The following is a 20,748-nucleotide window of genomic DNA, read 5'->3' as shown; positions in this document are numbered from 1 at the left end:
TCGTTTCAGGTGCTGGACACAGTCAAGGCTTAAAGGCAGAATGCCCAGCCAAATTGATATTCTCACTGGACTATAAAGTGCTGGGGAGCTGGGGTTACTACAGATAATGTCACAGTATCCATCTGATTTTAGTGATCGTGATTAATCATAATAAAAGGAATGAACACTGTATCTGCAGAGAATGCAGCCAACATTGTGATAAAAGGAGCTGACACTGTTTGTAAAGGAGAACATTCAGTTTGAATGCACAAGGACATTTAATTTGAGTGAATAATTGATTCCCCAGGGCCTCTTTTATTTTTTTTTATTTCTGCCCTGATTTTTTAAGTGAAATTATTGTTAGTAAACAGTATCGCTATAGCAGAGCTGGGGAACTTCAGGTACCCACAGAGCAGACACAGTACTTTGTATTTTTTTCCTGTATTACCTTATACCAACCTAATCCACAAGGGCTATTAGCAGTAGTGAAATAAGGGGAGTTTGGGGTTTTGGTCAATTAGAAATTAGAATGGCAAATTTTCTGGTGTGGATGGAAACAGAGGCTGTTTCATTCAGACTCAGCTATTGCTGGCCTGAACTACTTTTAACCCAGCATGTCAGGAAGAGACTTGTTGTGATCTTCTTTAAAACCAGAAATGAGCCAGTCCATCTACCCTGGGTGTGACTAATGCAATGGCTTGGAACTGTTGTAAAGAGAAAATGCTGGGGTTTTTTCAAGTGCCACCTTTTAAACAATTGTGTTTGTGTATTTGCAGGTTTTCCTGGGTAATGCAAACAGCAATGGGCACGTCAAGAATTTTTTTAACCCACCCATCCTGTCCAGGTTCATCCGCATTGTTCCAAAGACATGGTACCGTGGGATTGCCCTTCGGGTAGAACTCTATGGCTGCAATTTTGGTGGGGGTCTGGCTGTGAAAAGGTCTGATGAGTCTGGGAGCTCTTAACTTGCCAGCAGTCATCATGCAGAACAACCTGTTTGTTAAGAAACCCTTAAAACAGTCACACTTAGTAGTTTGGATATGTGCTTTTTCAAAGGAACATAATGTTTTACCAGCAGGATTGAGAGATTTTTCTGGCAGATGTTTCATTCTACAAATACACACTTTAGAAAACAGCTTATTTTCTCTGGGAAAAGCTCTTTCCAGCTTCTTTTCTCTGGAAAAAATAGTAGTCCCTTCTGATTAGAATTATTACTTCTTCATTATAACCAGTACTCTGTCTTACTTTTTTACTTAATTTTAAGTCCTAAATCCCTAGGAATGGAGACTCTGGCCTTGATCCGGAGCCCTGACTATCTCCATTTTGAAATGCTTTTGCAGCACAGATGAGGAATAGAAGGCTATAGCAGGTGGATGTTCTCCATACATAAGGCTGAGAGGGAAAACCAGTGCTGATCTGGAGCTGAGGTGCTGCATTCCAGCAGTGCCTTGGTGAGAAATGATTTGCAGGGGTGGTCTCTCCTCCACATGTCTTTTGCCTATACTGTGGCAAAGGCAAGACATGTCTCAGCATTAAGGTATGTGCAACCCCTTCTCAGAGAATGTGTGCTGGCATTGTTGGTTTGGTCCTTGTATACCCAGCACACCTGAATGGTGTGGATTTCACAGAATTCATCTTCAGTGCCCTGGAAAGGGAAAAGGGGGTCAGCAGTGCCTTTCCATCCCAGAAACAAGAAGGGAAGTGATTTAACCTGGCAGGTGATGGAACAGCAAAGGGAGAACCAAAATGAGAATTCAGAACTCTAGATGCTCAGTCCCATATACACTTTTAGACTGTTGGGACAGGGAGCTCCCTTGATGAGGAAAGCTTTGAGAACTGCAGCTGTTCAGTGACAGTACAGCCTGGGGGTGGCAGAGGAGGATTAGATGATACAGAATGGGTAACAGAAACAGCTGCATCTTCTCTTACAATTTAACAGCATTTTCACTAATGGAAATACTCTTGTGTATAGATTTTACATGGATTTTTCCCAGGATAACTATATCTGAAAATAGATACACAGTCCGTGAACTCATTATTCCAGCAGAATTTTAACTAAGCTTTCAGTAGTGTTCTGGACTTCTATCCTGTATATTGTTTATTTGCAGCACTTCACTTATCACACTAGGTACCATTCAGCAGGCTGGATTTTTAAAGTAGTTTGTCTTTGAACCTTGAATGGTGTTAACCAGTTTTATCTCAGTAGTTTTTCATTTATTTCTCTTACAGAACATGCATTTTAAAGAGAAGGTATAGAACAGGAGTGAAAAAAGTGTAAAAACTAAACAAATATTTTCTTCTATTTTCTTTTCTTTTTTTACTATGTCACAAACTGTTGTAATTTTCCACTGGAAAATAAAGCTAATATTGTTGCAAGGCATCAAAATTTTGTTTTGTATATTTGCCTCTACAGTAGTAGCTCTGGTAATGGTGAAAGTTTGCAACAGGAAAGTAAAATTTTCAGTACCAATTAGAATTAATTTCAAATGCTGAAATAGTGTGAGTAATTCCTTCATCTTTAAAGGTTGGTTTCTTAGTATTTTGTAATTGTGCTTAGTTTATTTTTGTTTGACACCATCATGAAATTGTAACACAAGCCATATTCACTTAAAAAAAGAAAGACATGTAAACTTTGGAATGAGTTTTTACCTTGGAAAACAGTCAATAAATGCTTGCTAACTTCAGCAGAACCAAGTTTTTATGTGATAACTGTGAAATTATTTTTTAGAAGGCAGTGATCTTTAATGTTCTAAATAAGTAACTAGTTCTTTATGTATACATATATATACACACAGGTGTCTAATTCTATGTAAAGTTACATAACTGCACAACTGATTGCAGGAGCATGACTCAGTCTATCTGCATCAATTTTACAAGTTGAAGATTTTTCTTCTGCTTACTAATGAACAGTACTTTGGTTAGCTGGGGTCAGCTGTCTTGCTTGCATTTCCTCCCCACCCCCTTGTGCCCCTTGTCCATGCCCAGCCTGGGCAAAGAGGTAGAAAGCAAAGGCCTTGACACCATGCAAACACTGTTCAGTGCCACCTGAAACACCCCTGTGTTGCAAACACTGCCCTAGTCACAAATCTAAGTCACAACACCCTTTGGGCAACTATGATGGTAATTAACCCCATTCCAGTGCTGCTAAAGCTTGCCCAGTAGAGCAGGGATGTCTGGGCCCTGTGCCACCTCAGACAAGAGGCCATTGCTGATAACAAAATGTTCCCTTGCACAGTAGAGTAAGATAAGTGCTACAATAAATAGCAAAAGTTCAAACCAGTCACTAACATGCCAGACTCTTATATACAGTAAGGCAAAAAGCATGAACCCCTGCCAATAACAGCTAGAAATTCTACTAAGCACATTCTGATCAGGGGTGTTATCTCAAAATCCTCTTGTCTCACATTGGACACCAAAAAGGACTGCAGTAGGTTGGCCTCAGCTGGCAGCTAAGTCCTCACTCAGTCACTTGATGGCTTTCCCCTGGCAGGTTGGGGGAGACAGTTGGAAGAGCAAAAGAGAGGAAACTTGCAGGTTGATATAGAGGCAGTTTGATAAGCAAATCAAAGCTGCACATGCAAGTAAGGCACAATAAAGAATTCATTTGCCACTTCTCATCAACAGGCACCTGTTCAGCTGCTTCCAGGCAAGCAGGGTCTCAACACACCTGAGAGCTGCTTGGGAAGACAAAGGCTGTAAGTCTGAACATTTCCCCTTTATCCTTCTCCTTTCCCCCTACATTTCCTGCTGAGCACAATGTCGCATGGTCTGGGACATTATATCCCCTGGCTCAGCTGTGTCCTCTCCCAGCCTCCTGTGCAGCCCCAGCCTCCTCACTGGTGTGGCAGGGTGGGGAAAAAAAAGGCCTTGGCGCTGAGCAAACACTGCCAGTACCAGCTAAAACAACGTGTGTTATCAGTGCTCGTTTAGTCAAAAAACCAAAGTACAGCCCTTTACAGGCTGCTGTAAAGAAAATTAACTCTATCCTAGCTGGACCACATGCACAAAGTATTTTAATTTTATTAAGCAGCCATCTTAGATTGAGTTTGCCAAGGCTTTTGAAAATCTATAGTTAAACCAGTCAGTCCTGCAGAGCCTTTTACACACTTTGGAATAAAATTCTGTGTATGTTGAGATTATTTGCAAAATACATGAGGAGAGCAAGAATTCTACAGTTTTCTCAGAGCCTAAGATGCATGTGACAGCACGAAGGTTAACAAACGTAATCTCTTTTGGACTGAGGGAGAAATGCAGTGCCAAAGTTCAGAGTAATACAGCAAATAATTTCTTCACAAATCTGAATGGATGCCTTCACACTGGCCTTTGATCCAAAGGTCCAAAGTCAACTGCTTTTAGCCTCAAACAGCATCACAATGGAGTTGCTGCCCTCTAATGCTTATTCCAGCTTCCAAGAGGCTGCGGGGTGTCCAAAGCTGACTATCTGCAAGTGACAATACCACATGGGTGGCTGTGCTTGAAGCCTTGTGCTTTACTCACAACCACCTTTACTAGGTGCAGCCAAGTGTTTCCATTTTCTTTCCAGAGGTGGTGGCTGTACTCCTTCACACAGACTCTGAAACTGGTTTGTCTGCACTTGGATTGGAAAGGAGTTGGAAGTATGTGTGAGCACAGTTGAGCACCTCTGAAATGGATTCTGACAGCAGCACCACAGTAGTTTCTTCAGAGTGTGATGCAGTAGTCCATTATCCAGACAGGTTTGTACAGAGTGCCCTGTACAGTCTAAAGGTGCAGGCAGTCTCATGTGGAGGGGTACAGACACCTCTGCCTTTTAGAGGAGATGTAACCTCCATTTTTGCCAGTTTTTCTGCTGGTTTTTCTGAATGTAACACCTGCACTGCAGGGATACCTGCACTGAAGCCGGACCAGCTCACCTTCACCAGGGTGCCCAGGAGTCTGCAGACTGGATGGTTCCTTCCGCACAGCTGGCATAGCAAAGCAGGGTGGAGACAAAGATGCATGCATTAAAGCCAAAGCAGATCCTGTTTCTGCATCCACTCAGAAACCTGAACTGTGTATCAGCACAGGTGCAAAGGTGAATCTGGGCTTTGGGGCTCTTCTTACATGAGAGATGTCTGTGAGGGTGCACGGCAGGAGCATGTCTGAGTGAAGGGCCAGGAGAGCCCTGCAGAAAAAGCATCAAATCAGAATGTGTTCAGGACTCCAGACAAATACCCAATCTTTTGAGTATCCTCCAGCACCCCCTGAAATGGCCATGAATACTAGTGGGTTGATCAGAATTTTAGGATGGTGCCAAGGGACAAAAGGAGGGCTTGCAACTTCACGAGCACTCTCACGAGGTGTCTTTCATGACAGGAGAAGAATTTTTTGGCACATACCTGAGAGAGAAAGGCTCTACCCATGCCCACATATGTGCTAGGGAAGACTGTTCATCAATATTACCATGAAGCACCAGAGAAATGAGATGCAGCACTGTCCTATGTGGACCAACTGCTATTTTGTATGAGTCAGTTATTCCTCTTAATCAGTGCAAAATATTCCTCTTCTTGCTGTGTTTATTTGTGCTAGCTCTGCATCATAACCAGTTTATCCACCTACACTTTCCTATCATTACTGTGCCCCATTCTCCATTTGTTTGTTACACCCAGTGCTTGAATCATGTTTTAATTACAATCTCCTCCAGGTAGGGACTCCATCTTCTTGAGTGTTTGTACAGCACTCTCCAAAACAGGCCATGGGATCATTCTCAGGGCTCCTGGGCACATCTGTAACACCATTCCTAATGGGAGCAATACTGTGTTAAGCCCACTGTGGCCTACATACACCAAGCACCAAGTAATTCAGACCAACCTATTTGCTTCTTCATTTCATAAAAATACAGGGTATATATATACATATATATATATATATATATATATATATATATATCTTCTAAGTGCTTGTTTCACTTTGTAACATCACTATTGTACTCTTTTAGCACTTCCCATGAAAATTTTTCCACTGTTTGTAGCAGACTTGAGTAGCTTTTCCATTTTTTCCTCATGTAGCTGACTGCAAAATACTTTAAATGGTTAAGTCCATAATGGAAATGTCTAGTGTTGTACAACATGACCCATCTTAGCCCAGGAGTTATTCTGATATCCTGTGGCAAGTAATTCCTCAAATTCAGCCATGAATGCCTCATCTCTAACAGCTCTCTGCTTCAGTATGTGTTGGACACAATGCAGAGCTTGCTGTGGTGTGCAGGGCAGAAGGGAAGTTCTCTGCCAGAGGCTTTTGATAGTAACCTGTCTCCTAATGACTCCTGTATATTGGAGAGATGGTTGGTTGTCCTTAGGCTTCTGCAGGTCCTGGAAGCTTGGATTTTAGACTGGCTTCTCTATCAGCTGTGTTCCAGTGAACTACAACGCTGCATTTTCCCTCCCATGCACAGGGGTTTTAAATTGACCCTTTATGGCTGCATAATATTTCTGAATTTCCTGTTGAAAGCCCCCAGATTATCAAAGGATCAACTGGGGGTTGGAAGTGGAAGGCACGGGCCTTCAAAGTTATATCCAGTCTCCTGTTCTAACAGATTGCTATAATCTACAGGCTTTGATCTAAATTAATCAGCCTGCATTTCAGAAATAATTTGGAGTTTTATTTTGTTCTTGCTAATTCTGTTTCATTCCAACATAGATACTAGTTAATGATGTCTACTTCCCCAGATTAGTTACAATGGCCAAAATAATAAAAAAAATAAAGTGGTTGCTGCTGTTTGTCACATTTCTGTGCCTTTGTTCCTTCCATACCCAGCAAAAGACAAATCTGTTTTATTCTCTCTGTCTGGATAGTTTCTGAAATATTTGTGCCATCTTAGGGCTCTCGCATACTGGGGAAACATTCTGAACAACAGCTTCACAAAAGTGCAGTTTTTAAAGTTTTTAATTTACAGAAGATTTTCTCTAAACAACTTGGCAAGAATTTAGGAGAACTTTTCATGCACATGTATTTTATTAATTCCTCCACAATTTACTGCAGGCCAGAAGTTCAGAGAAGAAGGAAATAAGTAAGATTAAGGAAAGTGTGAAAAACTCTACTTTTCACAGCTTATATCTTCCACCTTAGGAAAAAATATTGAAAGTGTTCAGGTTTTTACTTGCAAACATGTTTAACCTTTCCTTACTTTTTCTAGTAGAGTGAGGAGATGGAAAGAGAATTGTGGAGGAAGGCTGAGAAAAGAAAAGATAGAAGTAAAAAAATCAGGGAATAAAATTTTATCTTGTTCCCAAAGGCTGAAAATATTCCATGAAAACAAAACAAGGTGAAGTCTTTAGAGAACAAAACCGAAATCCTGAGAAATCATGGAGCGCTTAAGTCAAAAACTTGCAGTTTCTTTTTCTGTTCCAGTTTTTGGAGGAAAAATCTAGTTTGCCTGACTGACTGTGTATTTTTTTTAAGGGCTGAACTGATGTAACTCGTTCTAATCCATTGGGAACAGCAGTTGAGCTCCAGTGGCACAGCTCTAAGGATTATTGTTTTGGAAAAGAGCAAGGCCACCCATGAGATCCTATGAGCAGCCTGGAAGCTGTGGGAACTGTTGCCTCTAGGCAGGGCACACCAAGTACTCCAAGGTTTTGTTCTTTCCTCCCGCCACTCCTCAGCACGAAGCAATGGTCAGAGGGTGCACACCACCTTGCTAACAGCCCATATCCCTTTATTACCTGCTCCTGGGCCACATGCCAGAGGGACAGATGCGCTGCTAAGAGAGAGGGAACCCCTGGCAACGCATTTATCAGTTGTCGTTTCGGCTCATTTCACTCTAACCATGCTCTTTGAAAAGATCAGCCGTTCCTTGCCTGTGACTAAAATGGATGCCTGCAGTATTAGCAGGAACTGATTCTTTGTATGTAGGGTTTTGCTTCAAGCTAAAAGGTAGTGAAATAGCAATTTTTTTTCCTATAAATCTTACAGGAGTTCTACAGAAGAGAACATGGAGAACAATAGAAAGGAAATTTTGCTAGACCCAGAAGATAAAAGCAGCAAACCACTGATGCGCAATGATCAAGACCAAAATATTTAACTGTGTTTTACAGACAGTTGAGTAATCTTACGGCCCAAATCCTCTTTGTAGCTATGTTTACCGAGGCATGATTATGGTGATTACAGTTATAAAGCAGTAATAAATATATATTAGTAATAGATAATAGTAAAAATCTGCACTACAAGAAGTCTGTTCTGGGGCTGAGAACTTGTTCTTTCCCACCCAACTCTGTATATCCAGGTGCCTAGGAGGCAGGATATGCAGTTGTACCGGTGGGAGGCCTGACCGCTGGTGTGAATTCTCTCTGGCATAAGCCAGTTTGGAGAACAAACTGTTGGTCTGAAGTAGGAAGCCCTAGGAGTGGTAGCAATGTCGTGGAGATCAAAGGAGTGGTGCGAAGGGAAAGGCAAATCAAGTAGATAGAAAGAAATAGATCAAACAGAAAAACAGCAAATAGTTCAGAGGATTGGGAAAGCTCTAGGAACAGTAGTACTGGGCAAAACTTTAGATAACGACTTCGAATGCAATAGTTTTATTTCTTCTGGCTGAACAACAAGGTGCTGCTTTATTAAACCACAGAAGTGTTTCAAGCTCTTATCTCGGGAAAGGGAAGAAAGCGGCAGCGGTCAGGGGCCGAACATGTCCCGACCTGGAAAGCCCGAACAAGCCCGGCACAGCCGGCGGGGATCCCTGGGGGAGCAGGTTTCTGAGGAAAGCCCGCTCCCGGCCCGAAGGAACGGGGTGAGGAGGAGCCCTGCACGCGAGCGGCCCTCGCTGACCCCCGCCCTGCCCCGCCCCTCCCGCGCGCGCGGCTTCTGGCCCCGCCCACGGGGGCGGTCTGACAAACCCGAGCGCGGTGTGTGGCCCCGCCCCCCGCGTGCTGGCCAATCAGCGTGGGCGCAGCGCCGCGGGCCGGCGCTGGAGCTCCGTCTCGGGAGGTGACCGGGACGCGCCCTCCAGCGACGCCTCTGGCCCCGGAGCACCTCCGGCCCCCGGAGCGCCTCTGGCCCGGCCCGGCCCGGCCCGGCCCGGCCCGGCATGGCGGACTCGCACGGGGGCCGGCCGGCGCGGCGCTCAGCCCGGGCTGCCGGCGGCAGCGCGTGCTCCTGGGCGCTGCCCACAGCGCTGCTCTGCGCCTACGGCTTCTTCTGCAGCGTGCGGCCGTCGGAGCCTTTCCTCACCCGATACCTGCTGGGGCCGCACAAGAACCTCTCCGAGACCCAGGTACCGCGTCCCCGGGTGGCTTCCTCCCGCCCAACCTTCCCCGCCGCGGGGTGTGTGTCTGTCTGTGTGTCTGTATGTCTGTGCTTTGTCCGCAGTATGGGAGTGCTGGCGGTTACCGCCGTATTTCCCTCCCGCAGGTGTTCAACGAGATTTACCCGGTGTGGACTTACTCCTACCTGGCGCTGCTCTTCCCCGTGTTCCTTGCCACGGACTACCTGCGGTACAAGCCTGTGGTCCTGCTGCAGGGCCTGAGCCTCATCGTCACCTGGTTCATGCTGCTGTACGCCCAGAGGCTGTGGGCCTTCCAGTTCCTTGAGTTCTTCTACGGGATGGGGACTGCCACCGACATCGCCTATTATTCCTACATCTACAGTGTCGTCGATATCAACCTGTACCAGCAGGTCACCAGCTACTGCCGAAGTGCCACCCTGGTGGGCTACACAGTGGGCTCGGTGTCTGGGCAGGTCCTTGTGTCAGTGGCAGGATGGTCCCTCTTCAGCTTGAACGTAGTCTCCTTAACCAGCATATCCATTGCCTTTGCCACGGCGTGGTTCCTGCCCATGCCACAAAAAAGCCTTTTCTTTCACCACCTCTCAAGTCAGCAGCTTAGTTGTGAAATGAAGGTCATGGACTGTAAAAATGGAGCAGCTGTCCAAGATCATCCTGATGTGCAGAGGGCACCTGGCTGGGAGGATGAGACCAAAGTTCCCTTAAATGGGGAGGGTTATTCAGCAGAGAAACAGGTGAGTTGGGCCCTGAGTTTACATGAGTAGAAGATGCCATACTGACGTGGTTGTCACACGTGCATATATGTACGTAGCAGTAGAGATGTAATATCTAACCTTATGGCACAGGGAGAATTATTACTGACATCCTTTTGCTGTTTGAGCATAGAAGGCTGCTCCTTAGTTTTTCTAAAACTGTTCTTCATGTCTCAGCAAGGCTGCAGTTTGAATGCTCTGAGCTTCAGATGGCCATCCAGTGGTACAAAGCAAGGGACATCTCTGGGATACTAAACATTGAGCATATGTCCAAACTCTGTGTGTGCTTCTGGATGCACCCAATGACTTGCAGAAAAGGGGCAATTCTACATGTACTCAGATTTTGGTATTGTTGCTCTAACTGTTGTGTGAGTTGTGCTGCAATATCCTGTGCAATAATTTGGGTTTATCGTATGATCCTGGAAGGAAGCTGCTCTAGGAAGGAAACTGCAGTAGTTCTTGGGGGCACTTGGAAGCAGACACTGATTAGTAATACAAGGGCAGAATGTGAGAAATTGCAGGAAGCACATCTGCATGATATCAGCTTAATGCAGCCCCTGAGGACTCTGAGGTAGCCACTTGTGGCTTTTGTGGGCTTCGTAACTTGGCAAAGTCATTTGTATGGAAACAAGCGCTGGGACCTTTGCTTGGCGGAGAGATGTGCTGCATCCCACCATAGGTGAGCAGCCTCCAGTTTTGGGCCCAGTGTGAGTGTGTAGTTGCCTGCTGGGCAGGTCCCTGCTGGCCTCATTGCTCCAGGAAATGCAAATATGTGAAGATTCCTGGCAGGGGGATTCAAGGCCCTGAGGAGAGGCCAGTCTTGCTCCTCAGACAGAAGGAGGCTGTACCGGTTCTGAGGACAAGCCAAAAGTAAGTGCAGCTGCTGGATTAGTCAGCAGTGGGTATTTCTTAGCAAGTAAGCCACAGTTGGCTGGTTTGGGGGAGGCAGCATCCAGGGCTGCTTTCTGCTTCTCCAGCTATAGCTGAGAATTAAAGGTATTAACATTCCAGGGACTTAATGCTGCCCCATCCAGCACGATCATGTGTGACCAAGGATATTTTTACCAGAGTTGTGCTTGCATGTTGAAGGGTATTTGTTAAAACAAATTCTGTGCCATAAACATATAACTTATCCATCCCTTTTGTTTACCTTACTCCTCTCCTGTGAGAGTACATGTAGTACCAAAGTAGTGGGGGAAAATCTAGAAAAGGAGGAAGTACACCTGCCTAACTCCCCTGAGGTCACTTACACCAGGTGCTGAAGGCTAAGAAACATTGGAGTGTGATGATTGTCCTTCTTGCTGAGGTAACAGCACCCATATTTCACAAACATGGATGGCTGTGGGAGTCATTGTACTGAAGGGGCACTGCCAGGGCAGGGCAGGTGTGCCTTTCTACCTTACCAGATACTCGCTTGGGGCTGAGCAGCCAAATCAGTTTTTGCGTTGTGTGCGACGGTTCCCTTCTCTTGTTTTCCTGTGTCTAAACTTGTGCTTCGTGTGAAATTGTCAGTGTGGGAGTTATGTGTAAGGTCACATTGCCACAAGCTCACTTCTTCCCAAGTTGTTCTTTTGTGTTTTGGAGGAATGGTATTCACATGGAGAGCAAGAGTTACACCATTGGCAAGGCAACAGTGGGACTGTGTGGTGTTTAATAAAGATGCTTAGAAATCAGTGACACTTGAAGGGGTGGAAGAAAGGAAGTTCAGGACAGGTTTCAGGCTGTGGTCTTTTGGGGTTTTAGTAGAAACATTTTGAAATGAGTTTTATTGCTCATGGAAAATAGTCTTTCCCAAGAACACACTGCATGATTCCCCCGGGGAAAGGGCATAATGCCAAGAGCTCAAAGTTGCTGCTGCTGTCTGGAAACCACTCTGAAACTGGGCATGTGACAGCACAATGTGCAGTAGCTCAGTCCTGTGATAGTGCTGTGTGTTTCCCTGCAGGGAATCCAAGTTCACAGGGGCCTGAGGTGCTGGGTGGGCCTTGGGGCTCTGCCCAGTCTTGCATTAAGTAACTGCTCCTCCTACTCAGACTAGAAGGGTCTTGCCCTACAGAGTCTACACTATGTCTGTTCATGTGTGTGAATGGCGAATGTAACCAGGAACTTTTGTCTACAAAGTAAAGACATGCTCTTTTCCTCTGCTGCTGTTGGCATAAAATGGTAAAGAACAGGACTATAACAGTCTGTATGTAAAAAGTATGGTTTACCGTCATTCCCTGTTGCTAGAATTGATCTATTTTCAATTATTTTTAAGGGCCTGCCCCTTTTTGCATGCTCTTTCTAGAAAGATTCAGAGTGGAAAGCTTTATTTTTTATCTCTTGCCGTTTGTCAGGGCACTTGTATGTGCAGGACCTGCCACTTGCAACAGCAGTGTCTGGTGGAAGTAGTTTCTGTTTCCCTTTAGATCCCCAGGTGACATCTCTCACCTTCTTGAAGCCATGGTGAGCTTTAACAGGGGTAGAGCGTGTGGTAATGAGATTGCTTCTTTGAGTATTTATAAACTCCCAGTGCCTGTTCTAAAGAAAATCAACTTATTTGGGGACAGATGTAGTTCTCTGTGCTACAAAATTTGGTTGAATTTGAATCAGGACTTAAAAGTGTCAGTGATAATTTTGCCTTTATGATGTAAATGACTGGCTTCTGACCCTGTTTTGTCAAAGTGGATATTGTGTCCTGTTCTCTTGGTGTTTCTTCTGTGGTACCCTTCAGTTGCTCACATAACATGTGGCAGTCCCTGCTGTCTGCCAGGGAGAGGCAGAGATGGAGAGGTGCTTGGGACTGAACCCTTCCTCTGCATGTAAGGGTCTGGCCCTGTTTGGCACAGAGACTGTGGGATGGGAAAGCCTTTTATTCATTACTCTGTGGGGGTTTGTGTCTGAGAGTGGTATTGTCATTCACCAGTGATCAGACCACCTGAAAGGGGCAATTTTGTGGAGCAGTGTGAAGTGTTCATAAACAAAGACTTTAACATTTCTCTCCCCTTCCTTCTCCAGTCTACGCAGACGCAGAAAGTAGACATCTCAAAGGTGCTCAAAGACCTCTGGCAGGACTTCCTGCAGTGCTACTCCTCCAGGACCATGCTCTGCTGGTCTGTGTGGTGGGCACTGTCCACCTGTGGCTACTTTCAGGTCATCAACTACGCTCAGGGCCTGTGGGAGATGGTGCTGCCTTCTCACAGCGCGGACATCTACAATGGTGCTGTGGAGGCAGCCTCAACGCTCCTGGGTAAGCTTCCTGCTTAGCTCCTGCTCTGCTGTGAGAAATGTCTTGTTTTCCTCAAGGTCACTAGAGCATGATTTGCAAGTGCCATGCATTCCCCCAAGCATTCAGGAGAGGTAAACCCTGGCATTTGGGGTGAGTCTTCTCTGACATGCACAGGTAGGGTGCTCAGTGTTAGTTAGTTGCTGAAGCAGCCCTGATTCTTGTAATCCAGTACGTAGGTGTTTAGAGGAACCTCCCAAAGCAATCATCATTCTGAAATACTTGGCACAAGGCTCCAAGCATGTGGCTGACTGTGTGCTCTTGACTGTCACCAGGACAGTGGGGTTCTGTTTGTTTTAGCCACTCAGAGTCAGACATGGGTTTTGGTTTTTCTCCAGGAGCCTATGAAGGTTTCCTGTATGCACCCAGCATGCAGTCAGCCGTGGTTAGTCATTTCAGCACTGTTAGGAGCAGAAGCTATTAAGATGAAAGAAGTTGGTTGACTTGAAAGGGACACGTAGGTCAGTGAACAGAACACAAGCATTTGTTTATGAAGTTGTTTAATACTGTTTCATTACCAGAACTAGGACAATAGAAAACTAACATCCCCTTGCAGAGGTTTTCTAGATGTTGCTGCAACACGTCCCTTTTCTTTGATGGAGTCGTTGTTCCATCATCTGCTGTGGACGTCACCTACTTGGGGGCAAAAGAAACCAAGGTACACAAACAAATTATTAGTGCTTCCTTGGGTGGGCTCAGACCCTTCTTGAAGTTCAGTAGGAAGCTGTGGCTGGTTTATAGTTCTAAAAGCTGGTCCACAACCCATTGTTAGTTGAGTTTGAAACTGTTGGCAACTTGATGACTTTGTCTATTCAGTCCTTGGTATGCTAAACCTGCCCTTAAATACCTTCCTGTCATACACTGTTTCTCCACTCTAGCATGAGCCTGTGGCTCTTCTTGTTTGGATTGGCTTCCTCTACCATCCTACCTTTGTCCCAGTAGGAGAATAATTGGTATCAAGGAAAAGAAGACCTATAATGTGGCCTAAAAGCAGCACAATTTAAAAAAATAAGAAAGGGGGGAAAGGGTATTCTTCAAACCTTATAACGAACATCTTTGATAACGAGATCCTTTTTAAAAAGGCCTGTGAACAATGGACCTAAACTCTTGTAAGACTGAAGTTTTTAGTTTCCCATTTTGATTTTTTTCCTCAAGTATCATTTTTATAAATAGTTGAATCATTTTGGGTGATGTTTTCAGGCAAATTAGCCTGAACTGCTCAAAAGACAGAATCCTTCCAGTTGATAGAGATTAATAGCTTGAAAGAAGCAAAGTTTAATGAATTAATAGTCACAACTAAAAGCTTGAAGTGTGTAATAGGACTGGAAGTCCTAACACCCGATGAGAATGAGCATGCAGTGACCTGACTTCCTAGGCACTAGTGCAAATGCTCTAATTTCTGATTTCCAGTTTGAATTTATTAATGAGCTGTTTATTTATCTCTGATGTCATGCTAAGGTTGTATTTTAGCACAAAATCTTTGCTCTGGGCCAGACAAGCCAGGTTCTTCCACCTGTTCTTTGGTAAAGTTAAGCTGTTTGTTCTCTTCCTTAATTCTGCAAGAACACAATGTGCCCATCTTTGCACCAAACCTGCCTTGAGTTGCATTCCTTTTGAAGGTGGATAATCTGAATTGCACTCAACTGTATTCAGTGAGGCATCAGACTTACAGAAGAACATGCTGTTCACTTTTCTCCCTGTATTAGAAATCTCTCCTGCTGTGTCCCAGATCTGATTTGCCATTTTCATTGCTCTTAGTCTTTCTGTGCTCAGTTAGGAGCAATGTTTGGAAACCTTTTCATAAGGTGCTGTTGCCGTCCCTGCCCTGCAGAGGGGTTTAAGTTCACATGGTGACTCATGTAGCTGTTGGCTCCCTGTCCAGGGAAAGAGAATTAGTATTCCTTCTAGGGAGATCAGCTGACTGTTAGGTTGCATCCCTGCAATTATTTGGAGTGTGGCAATCCTTTATCAGGTTAGGTTGTGAAAACCACTGATCAGCTGAATGTGTCTCATTGAAGGACAGAGACTGAATGTCTTAATTAGGTGTCAGGCTTATACAACTTTGGCACATAAGGAGAGTACAATTTTGTGAATTGCCATGAGATCCTTATATCTGTTCTCAAATTTGAGAATTGCTGAGACAGTAGGAAGAATGCTGTAGGAATGAGAGTCTTTTTGCATTTCAGAGTTTTGCTATTGGAGGAGCCAGACTTCCAAAGAACAAGATGTTAGTTGACTTTAGTGAGGGAAAATAAATCCTTTCCCTTGGCATAGTGCTGTTCTTCACCAGTCTGCAAGATTGATGTAAGGTCTGACAGGATTGCAGGCTGGTGCAAACTGGTGGTACATAAGGAATCTTGGTGTGCTTGAAAGTTTTCTAAGACAGCATGCCAGCTAAGGGCTACAAAGAGCTTAGATAGTGCACTGTAGAACTTTTGTGCAGTGGTCTACTGCTGAACACAATCCTGTTTTTCAGAGATGTCCTGTAAACATCCCTTTGTCAGTATGCTGTTTGTCTGGTTTGCTGTGTACCGCCATTATACTGTTGGTTGTTATTTGGCTTATTTGCAGAACAAGGCCTACTTGGAATGGGAATTTTCTATTAATGTAATATGTGTTTAGACTTCTCAGTAGTTGCAACTATGATAGTGCATGAAACACACCTTGTCTGCTCATTGAATTGCACAAAATACCACACACTTTCCCATCCTCTGATTTGTCTTTTATCCCCATCCCCTCTTCACAAAATCCAGCCAAAGTTACAAACCTGTCTGGGTTGCAAAGGATTGTTCTTGCACAATCAATAGCGCATGATTGTAACCTGTGATTAGGCTACATTCCAGGAGATGTGGATTTGGACTCCTTGTTTTACTTAATCTTACAGCCCATTGCGGAGATGACAGTAAATGTAGGTTTTTCTGCTTCCTGGGAGAGAGCTCTAACAGCTGTGCATTAAAGTGAGTAGTGCCTTTCTCCCTCCTACCCTCTGCTAAAGCACCACTAAATAATTAGGTGAGTGCTTTTGGGAACCAGGGTTTGCATTTTGCAACAGAAATTACCCAATGATTGACAGGAGTGCCACAGTCAAGCACAGAGGAGTGAGTGGAAGTGGTCTGAGGCCTGGGGCTGTCATGCTTCTGGAGCCAGAGAGAAGACTTTAGAGGCAGTCAGCATTGACCTATGTATTTTTTGTCCTCTTTCTGTAAAAGTGAATGAGAGTTTACAGCAGTGTTCCAGGTGAGGGAGGAGAGCTGCTGAGGTGTTCCTATTTGTGTCCTCCACTTCATTCATGTTTGGCTCTTAGGGGCTGTAGAGCTCCCAGTGCACCATCTCCAAATTGCTAGAGCTGTAATTACTAAGATTTATGCTTTCTTTCCCCTCACAGGAGCGGTTGCAGTTGTTGTTGTGGGTCACATAAAAACATCCTGGGCAATGTGGGGTGAAGTGGCACTTGCCCTGTTCTCCCTTCTTATTGCTGCTGCTGTGTTTGTCATGGACACTGTTCGTAACATCTGGGTGTGCTATGCATCCTATGTCATCTTCAGAATTATCTACATGATGCTAATCACAATAGCAACGTGAGTATCTCTGTAACATAAACAGCTCTCAAGATTTCTCAAGGTTACAGCTGGTGTGAAAGCGGTGCCTTTCCCGTGTAACAACAGTCTGTTGCAAGGGTTTGTGTTGTGATTCAGGTTGGAAACTGAGGCATGGAGATATATTTGGCTGGCAGTGTGTCCAAGCTTAAAAGTCTTGTGATACTGAAGTGAATACTTCTAAATGTTAGGTTGTGCTGATTACTAGGGGGATGTTTTTCATAAACGTGGCTGGAGTGAAGTGTTGACAGATGAGAAAAGGACAATGCTTTGCCTGGATTGAAGCATCAACTTTCCCTAACCTGTAGGAAAACTACTTCAATGTTATTTGTCACTTTGAGGAGGAAAGCTTAGCTGGTTTTGAACCATAAAATCACTCCAAGACAGCTCAAGCACAAGGAGAGGGCTGATGCTGCAACTGGCAACTGCAAAGGGAGTTCTGGTTAGAAGGATGCAAAAGGGTTATGGACCACACAGCAACACGCTGAAGCTTTGAGATTGCCAGCTGCTCTCTAATGTCAGAGTGCATTGCATCTTCTCCACGTGATGAGACTCTTTACATCAGACAGCTGGGCTGCTTCAGTGACACTGAAACCCACAGAGCTCCCTTATTGGTGGGTTGGGTTGTTTGTTTGTTTGCTTGCCTTCAGAAAAAAGGGTTGCATGTGTCTGTGGGTCTCTTCTAGCTATTAAGTCAGTCCATCGTGATCCTACTTAGAAAAGGACACTATCTGTGCAAGGTAATTTAGCTGTGGAAAATATGAAACCAGTCAATGTAACTCCTCAAGTTGCATAGTTGTTCTGTCCAGAAACGTTCTTGCCATTCATGCATTCCTCTGCTTTTTCCCTTATGTTTCTGGTCATCCCTTTCTTTCCAGGTTCCAGATTGCTACCAATCTCAGTGTGGAGCGGTATGCCCTGGTGTTTGGGGTTAATACTTTCATTGCCTTAGCACTTCAAACTCTGCTCACTGTGATTGTTGTGGATGCCAGTGGGCTTGGCTTGGACATCTTCACCCAGGTATGATAGATGCTTTTACCTTTATTGATGGGAGATGGGGAAGGGAGGAAGATAAACCAAGCTGAAAAACTTCTCAGCTACTTGTTTCTGGGTCAAGGATTTGACAGAGAAATAACCACCCAATCCTGCTATTTTAGAAGTGGAAGGGAACTCATTTATTTTATTAATATTCCTATGAATCAGGAAACTGCTTGGTTTAACCACTTCTTTTTGTTTTCTTTTCCTCTTCTCTGCAGTTCATGATTTATGCCTCTTACTTTGCGGCCATCTCACTAGTGTTCTTGGTCAGTGGCATCTGCAGTATTGTGGGAGCTTACAGAAGACAAGAGCAGGTGCAAAGCAGATCTCCTGAAAGCCAGTAGTGCACTAAGCAAAGACTCTTGGTGACTACATATGAAGATATAGGTCTGTTTTTAATCTCTGCCTTTTCTTCGCAAGGCAATCACCTTAATGGTATATGATCCATATTTATACTATATTAGTAGCACATTTTAGAAGGTAAATATATTAGCTCTTACGTAAGTAAGAACAAATATCTTCTTTCTAAAATGCCTTTTGTTCTTCTGTTGCATGTATGGGATGTGCAGCAAAGAACAGTAAGTTTTCTCAAAGAATGAGAACCTTGAGAGGTTTTAGTCTAACACTGTCCATCTGCAGATAGTTTTGTGATTGTCTGGTCAACTGCTGCTCTCTGTCATGAGGTACTGCTACAGGGCAGAAATGAGGGCACACAAACAGACCTCTCTGTGGAGAGCCCAGGCCTGGGATAGGAGGTGGCCTGAGGACTGTGCTTTGCAGTGTAGCTCTCGCTGAAGCTGCCCTGTGATGCTGGATGCTCTGTTTTGAGGACTGGTACACTTACATTTCTGCATATGCACATGCTTCCTTGAGGAGCTTGTACTGTTTCTCCTGTTCCTGTCTGTCACCCCTGCTGCCAGAGGTTTACCTTAGCTGATCATGGTGCTTCCCCAAAAACATAACTGTGTCCTGGGGCAATTTGTGGCACTGGTGGATGGGCTATCAGCAGCACTACTTGCTCCACAAAGGCTGGTGCCCAGGAAGGACTGTAACTGGAGGAGAAACTTAGAGGCAGTTGAAACAGGCAAAATGAAATAGGCAAAATGCTAATCCACAGGACCCTTGGATAACTTTGCCTTTGTCCCTTAGGGCTGCAGGCTCCTGTGATTACAGGAGTCATTGCCTCACAACCCACGGGCTGGATTGTTTCAGGGGTGATGTATGTTAGCATAGCACTGAGAAGGAAGGTAACTCACAGGATTTTAAGCTATTCTTTGTGCCCTTAGAGAATTGTGGCTGTGGTGATTAAATTGACACCTTCAATTATGGTAGTTAGCAGAATGACTGCCTGAGGCTTTGGAAAATGATGATTTATGGTCTGTCATTTTTCCACTGTTATTTTAAAATGCCTTTATGCTTCTGGTGGGTCTCTGTCCACTAGTTCTACCTCTTCTTTCCACATGAGCAGAATGTATGTTTAGAGTGGGCAATTCTTTTTTTTTTTTTTTTTTTTTTAAGTTTAAGCAATTTGGGACTTGCCTCATATCGCTTTTGTAAAATAATTCATTTTTTCCAAATTGCCTCAACACTGAGGAGGAGTTGCACAGAGTTGTCCTGGGCTTGGGCACCTGGGTACTTGGGCAGCATGACCAGAACAGCAACAAATGCCTATGGAGTGTGCCTGTTTCTGTGCATGTTGTGGTGAGTTTAAGTGTACAGGAGAGCTGGCAAGGCAGAACGTGCAATGCAGCCTATCCCTCCGTGCCTTCTCTCTGTGTGTTCGTTAGAGCTCCTTTCTTCTTTCAGCTGAAGAAGCAGCTTTGGTTCATCACCTGCTTTTGGTGCCAAGGAGATTTCACAGTATTGGGGTTGTGAAGATGTTTTCCCCCTGGTTGGGACACTTCCCATCACTTTCTGTGAGCCTCAGCCTTTACTACACAAGGAACATGATTATTGTGTTTGGCATGTGCTGCCTGGGATCCAGGGAGCCCTTCTAGGCCAGCTGCTCAGGGGAGCCCACTCCCCAAAAACATTTTTTTCTGCATGCTTGCCTCTTGAAACAGCCCCCTAAAGAGGGGCTCAGCTGCACTGGCATTTGCACATGCAAACTTAACTGCCTTATCTTGAAATGGAAACTTGAAGCCACCCATGTATATATTCCTTTCTCTATGTTTTTTTGTTTAAAAAAAAATAATCTGAAGCCATGAAATGCTAGCTGATGAGCTGTCCTGGGACAGGGATAGTCTGTCCTTTGAGTTCCTTGGTCTGATGGCGGTTGGAGCAAAGCGGGGGGGATGGGTACACAGCACTCCTGTCAAGTGACCAAAAGGAGCAGCTCAGTTTTAATCATACTTTTCCTACAGAGATCAAATCTTTGATGGGGAACAGCACAGTTATTTTAAAAGCAAGTCACAAATTAACTAATGACTTCTAGCAATATCAGTGATTTTTGTACCAAAGTAATGAAACTGTGGCATCTACAATAGAAAAGGCTTGTTATGCTGTGTATGTCTTCAGGCCCACAAAGTATGGAAGCCACACCTCGATGTTGTTCAGATTCTGAGCTCTGCTGTTGCTTTGGTGATGAGGGGACTATAGAGCCTGATTGGAGCTGTATGCAGAGTTAACAGTGATGCCTAGGAAAACCTGTAACCATGTCGATGTTGTTGGTTTCTAATTAAACAGCTATTTTTGTTAAATAAAAATACTCTTGAGTTATCCTGTGTGGAAGATGTTTTTTTTCTATTTTGATTCCCTGCTGATCCATCGCACTGCTGCTGCAGGTTGTTCTGAGGATCTTTGTAACAAAGAGAAAAACAATCTAAAACAAAACATGCAAAAAGAGGTGAGGCTTCAAGAAGCTGATAGTTGCTGGCTGGCTTG

General features: G+C 44.4%; 2 protein-coding genes across 5 annotated transcripts in view; both read left to right on the top strand.

Moving 5' to 3' along the window:
* F5 (coagulation factor V) overlaps positions 1 to 7,928 on the top strand; it is a 39,685-nt gene extending 31,757 nt beyond the window's left edge. The window contains exons 25-27 of one of the 4 annotated variants that reach the window (XM_038131787.1): positions 756 to 850; positions 3,604 to 3,674; positions 7,912 to 7,928. In XM_038131787.1, the coding sequence (XP_037987715.1) occupies positions 756 to 850; positions 3,604 to 3,674; positions 7,912 to 7,913 (168 nt within the window). In that variant the 3' untranslated portion in view covers positions 7,914 to 7,928. Of the gene's footprint in view, positions 1 to 755; positions 2,670 to 3,603; positions 3,746 to 4,522; positions 5,863 to 7,911 lie in introns of those variants that run through there. The other 3 variants (XM_038131775.1, XM_038131757.1, XM_038131766.1) reach the window with 3 other exon arrangements.
* A 964-nt stretch (positions 7,929 to 8,892) lies between these two features.
* Positions 8,893 to 20,583, top strand: SLC19A2 (solute carrier family 19 member 2). The gene is made up of 6 exons (XM_038131799.1): positions 8,893 to 9,205; positions 9,343 to 9,948; positions 12,964 to 13,195; positions 16,617 to 16,809; positions 17,706 to 17,847; positions 18,084 to 20,583. Exons 1-6 carry the CDS (start codon positions 9,020 to 9,022, stop codon positions 18,207 to 18,209), a joined length of 1,485 nt encoding a protein of 494 aa, XP_037987727.1. The 5' UTR covers positions 8,893 to 9,019; the 3' UTR covers positions 18,210 to 20,583.
* The last annotated feature ends 165 nt before the right edge of the window (positions 20,584 to 20,748 follow it).

Source organism: Motacilla alba, chromosome 1 (genome assembly GCF_015832195.1).
Source record: "Motacilla alba alba isolate MOTALB_02 chromosome 1, Motacilla_alba_V1.0_pri, whole genome shotgun sequence".
Classification (NCBI taxonomy): Eukaryota; Metazoa; Chordata; class Aves; order Passeriformes; family Motacillidae; genus Motacilla; species Motacilla alba.
This window is presented reverse-complemented; position numbering and strand designations above follow the sequence as displayed.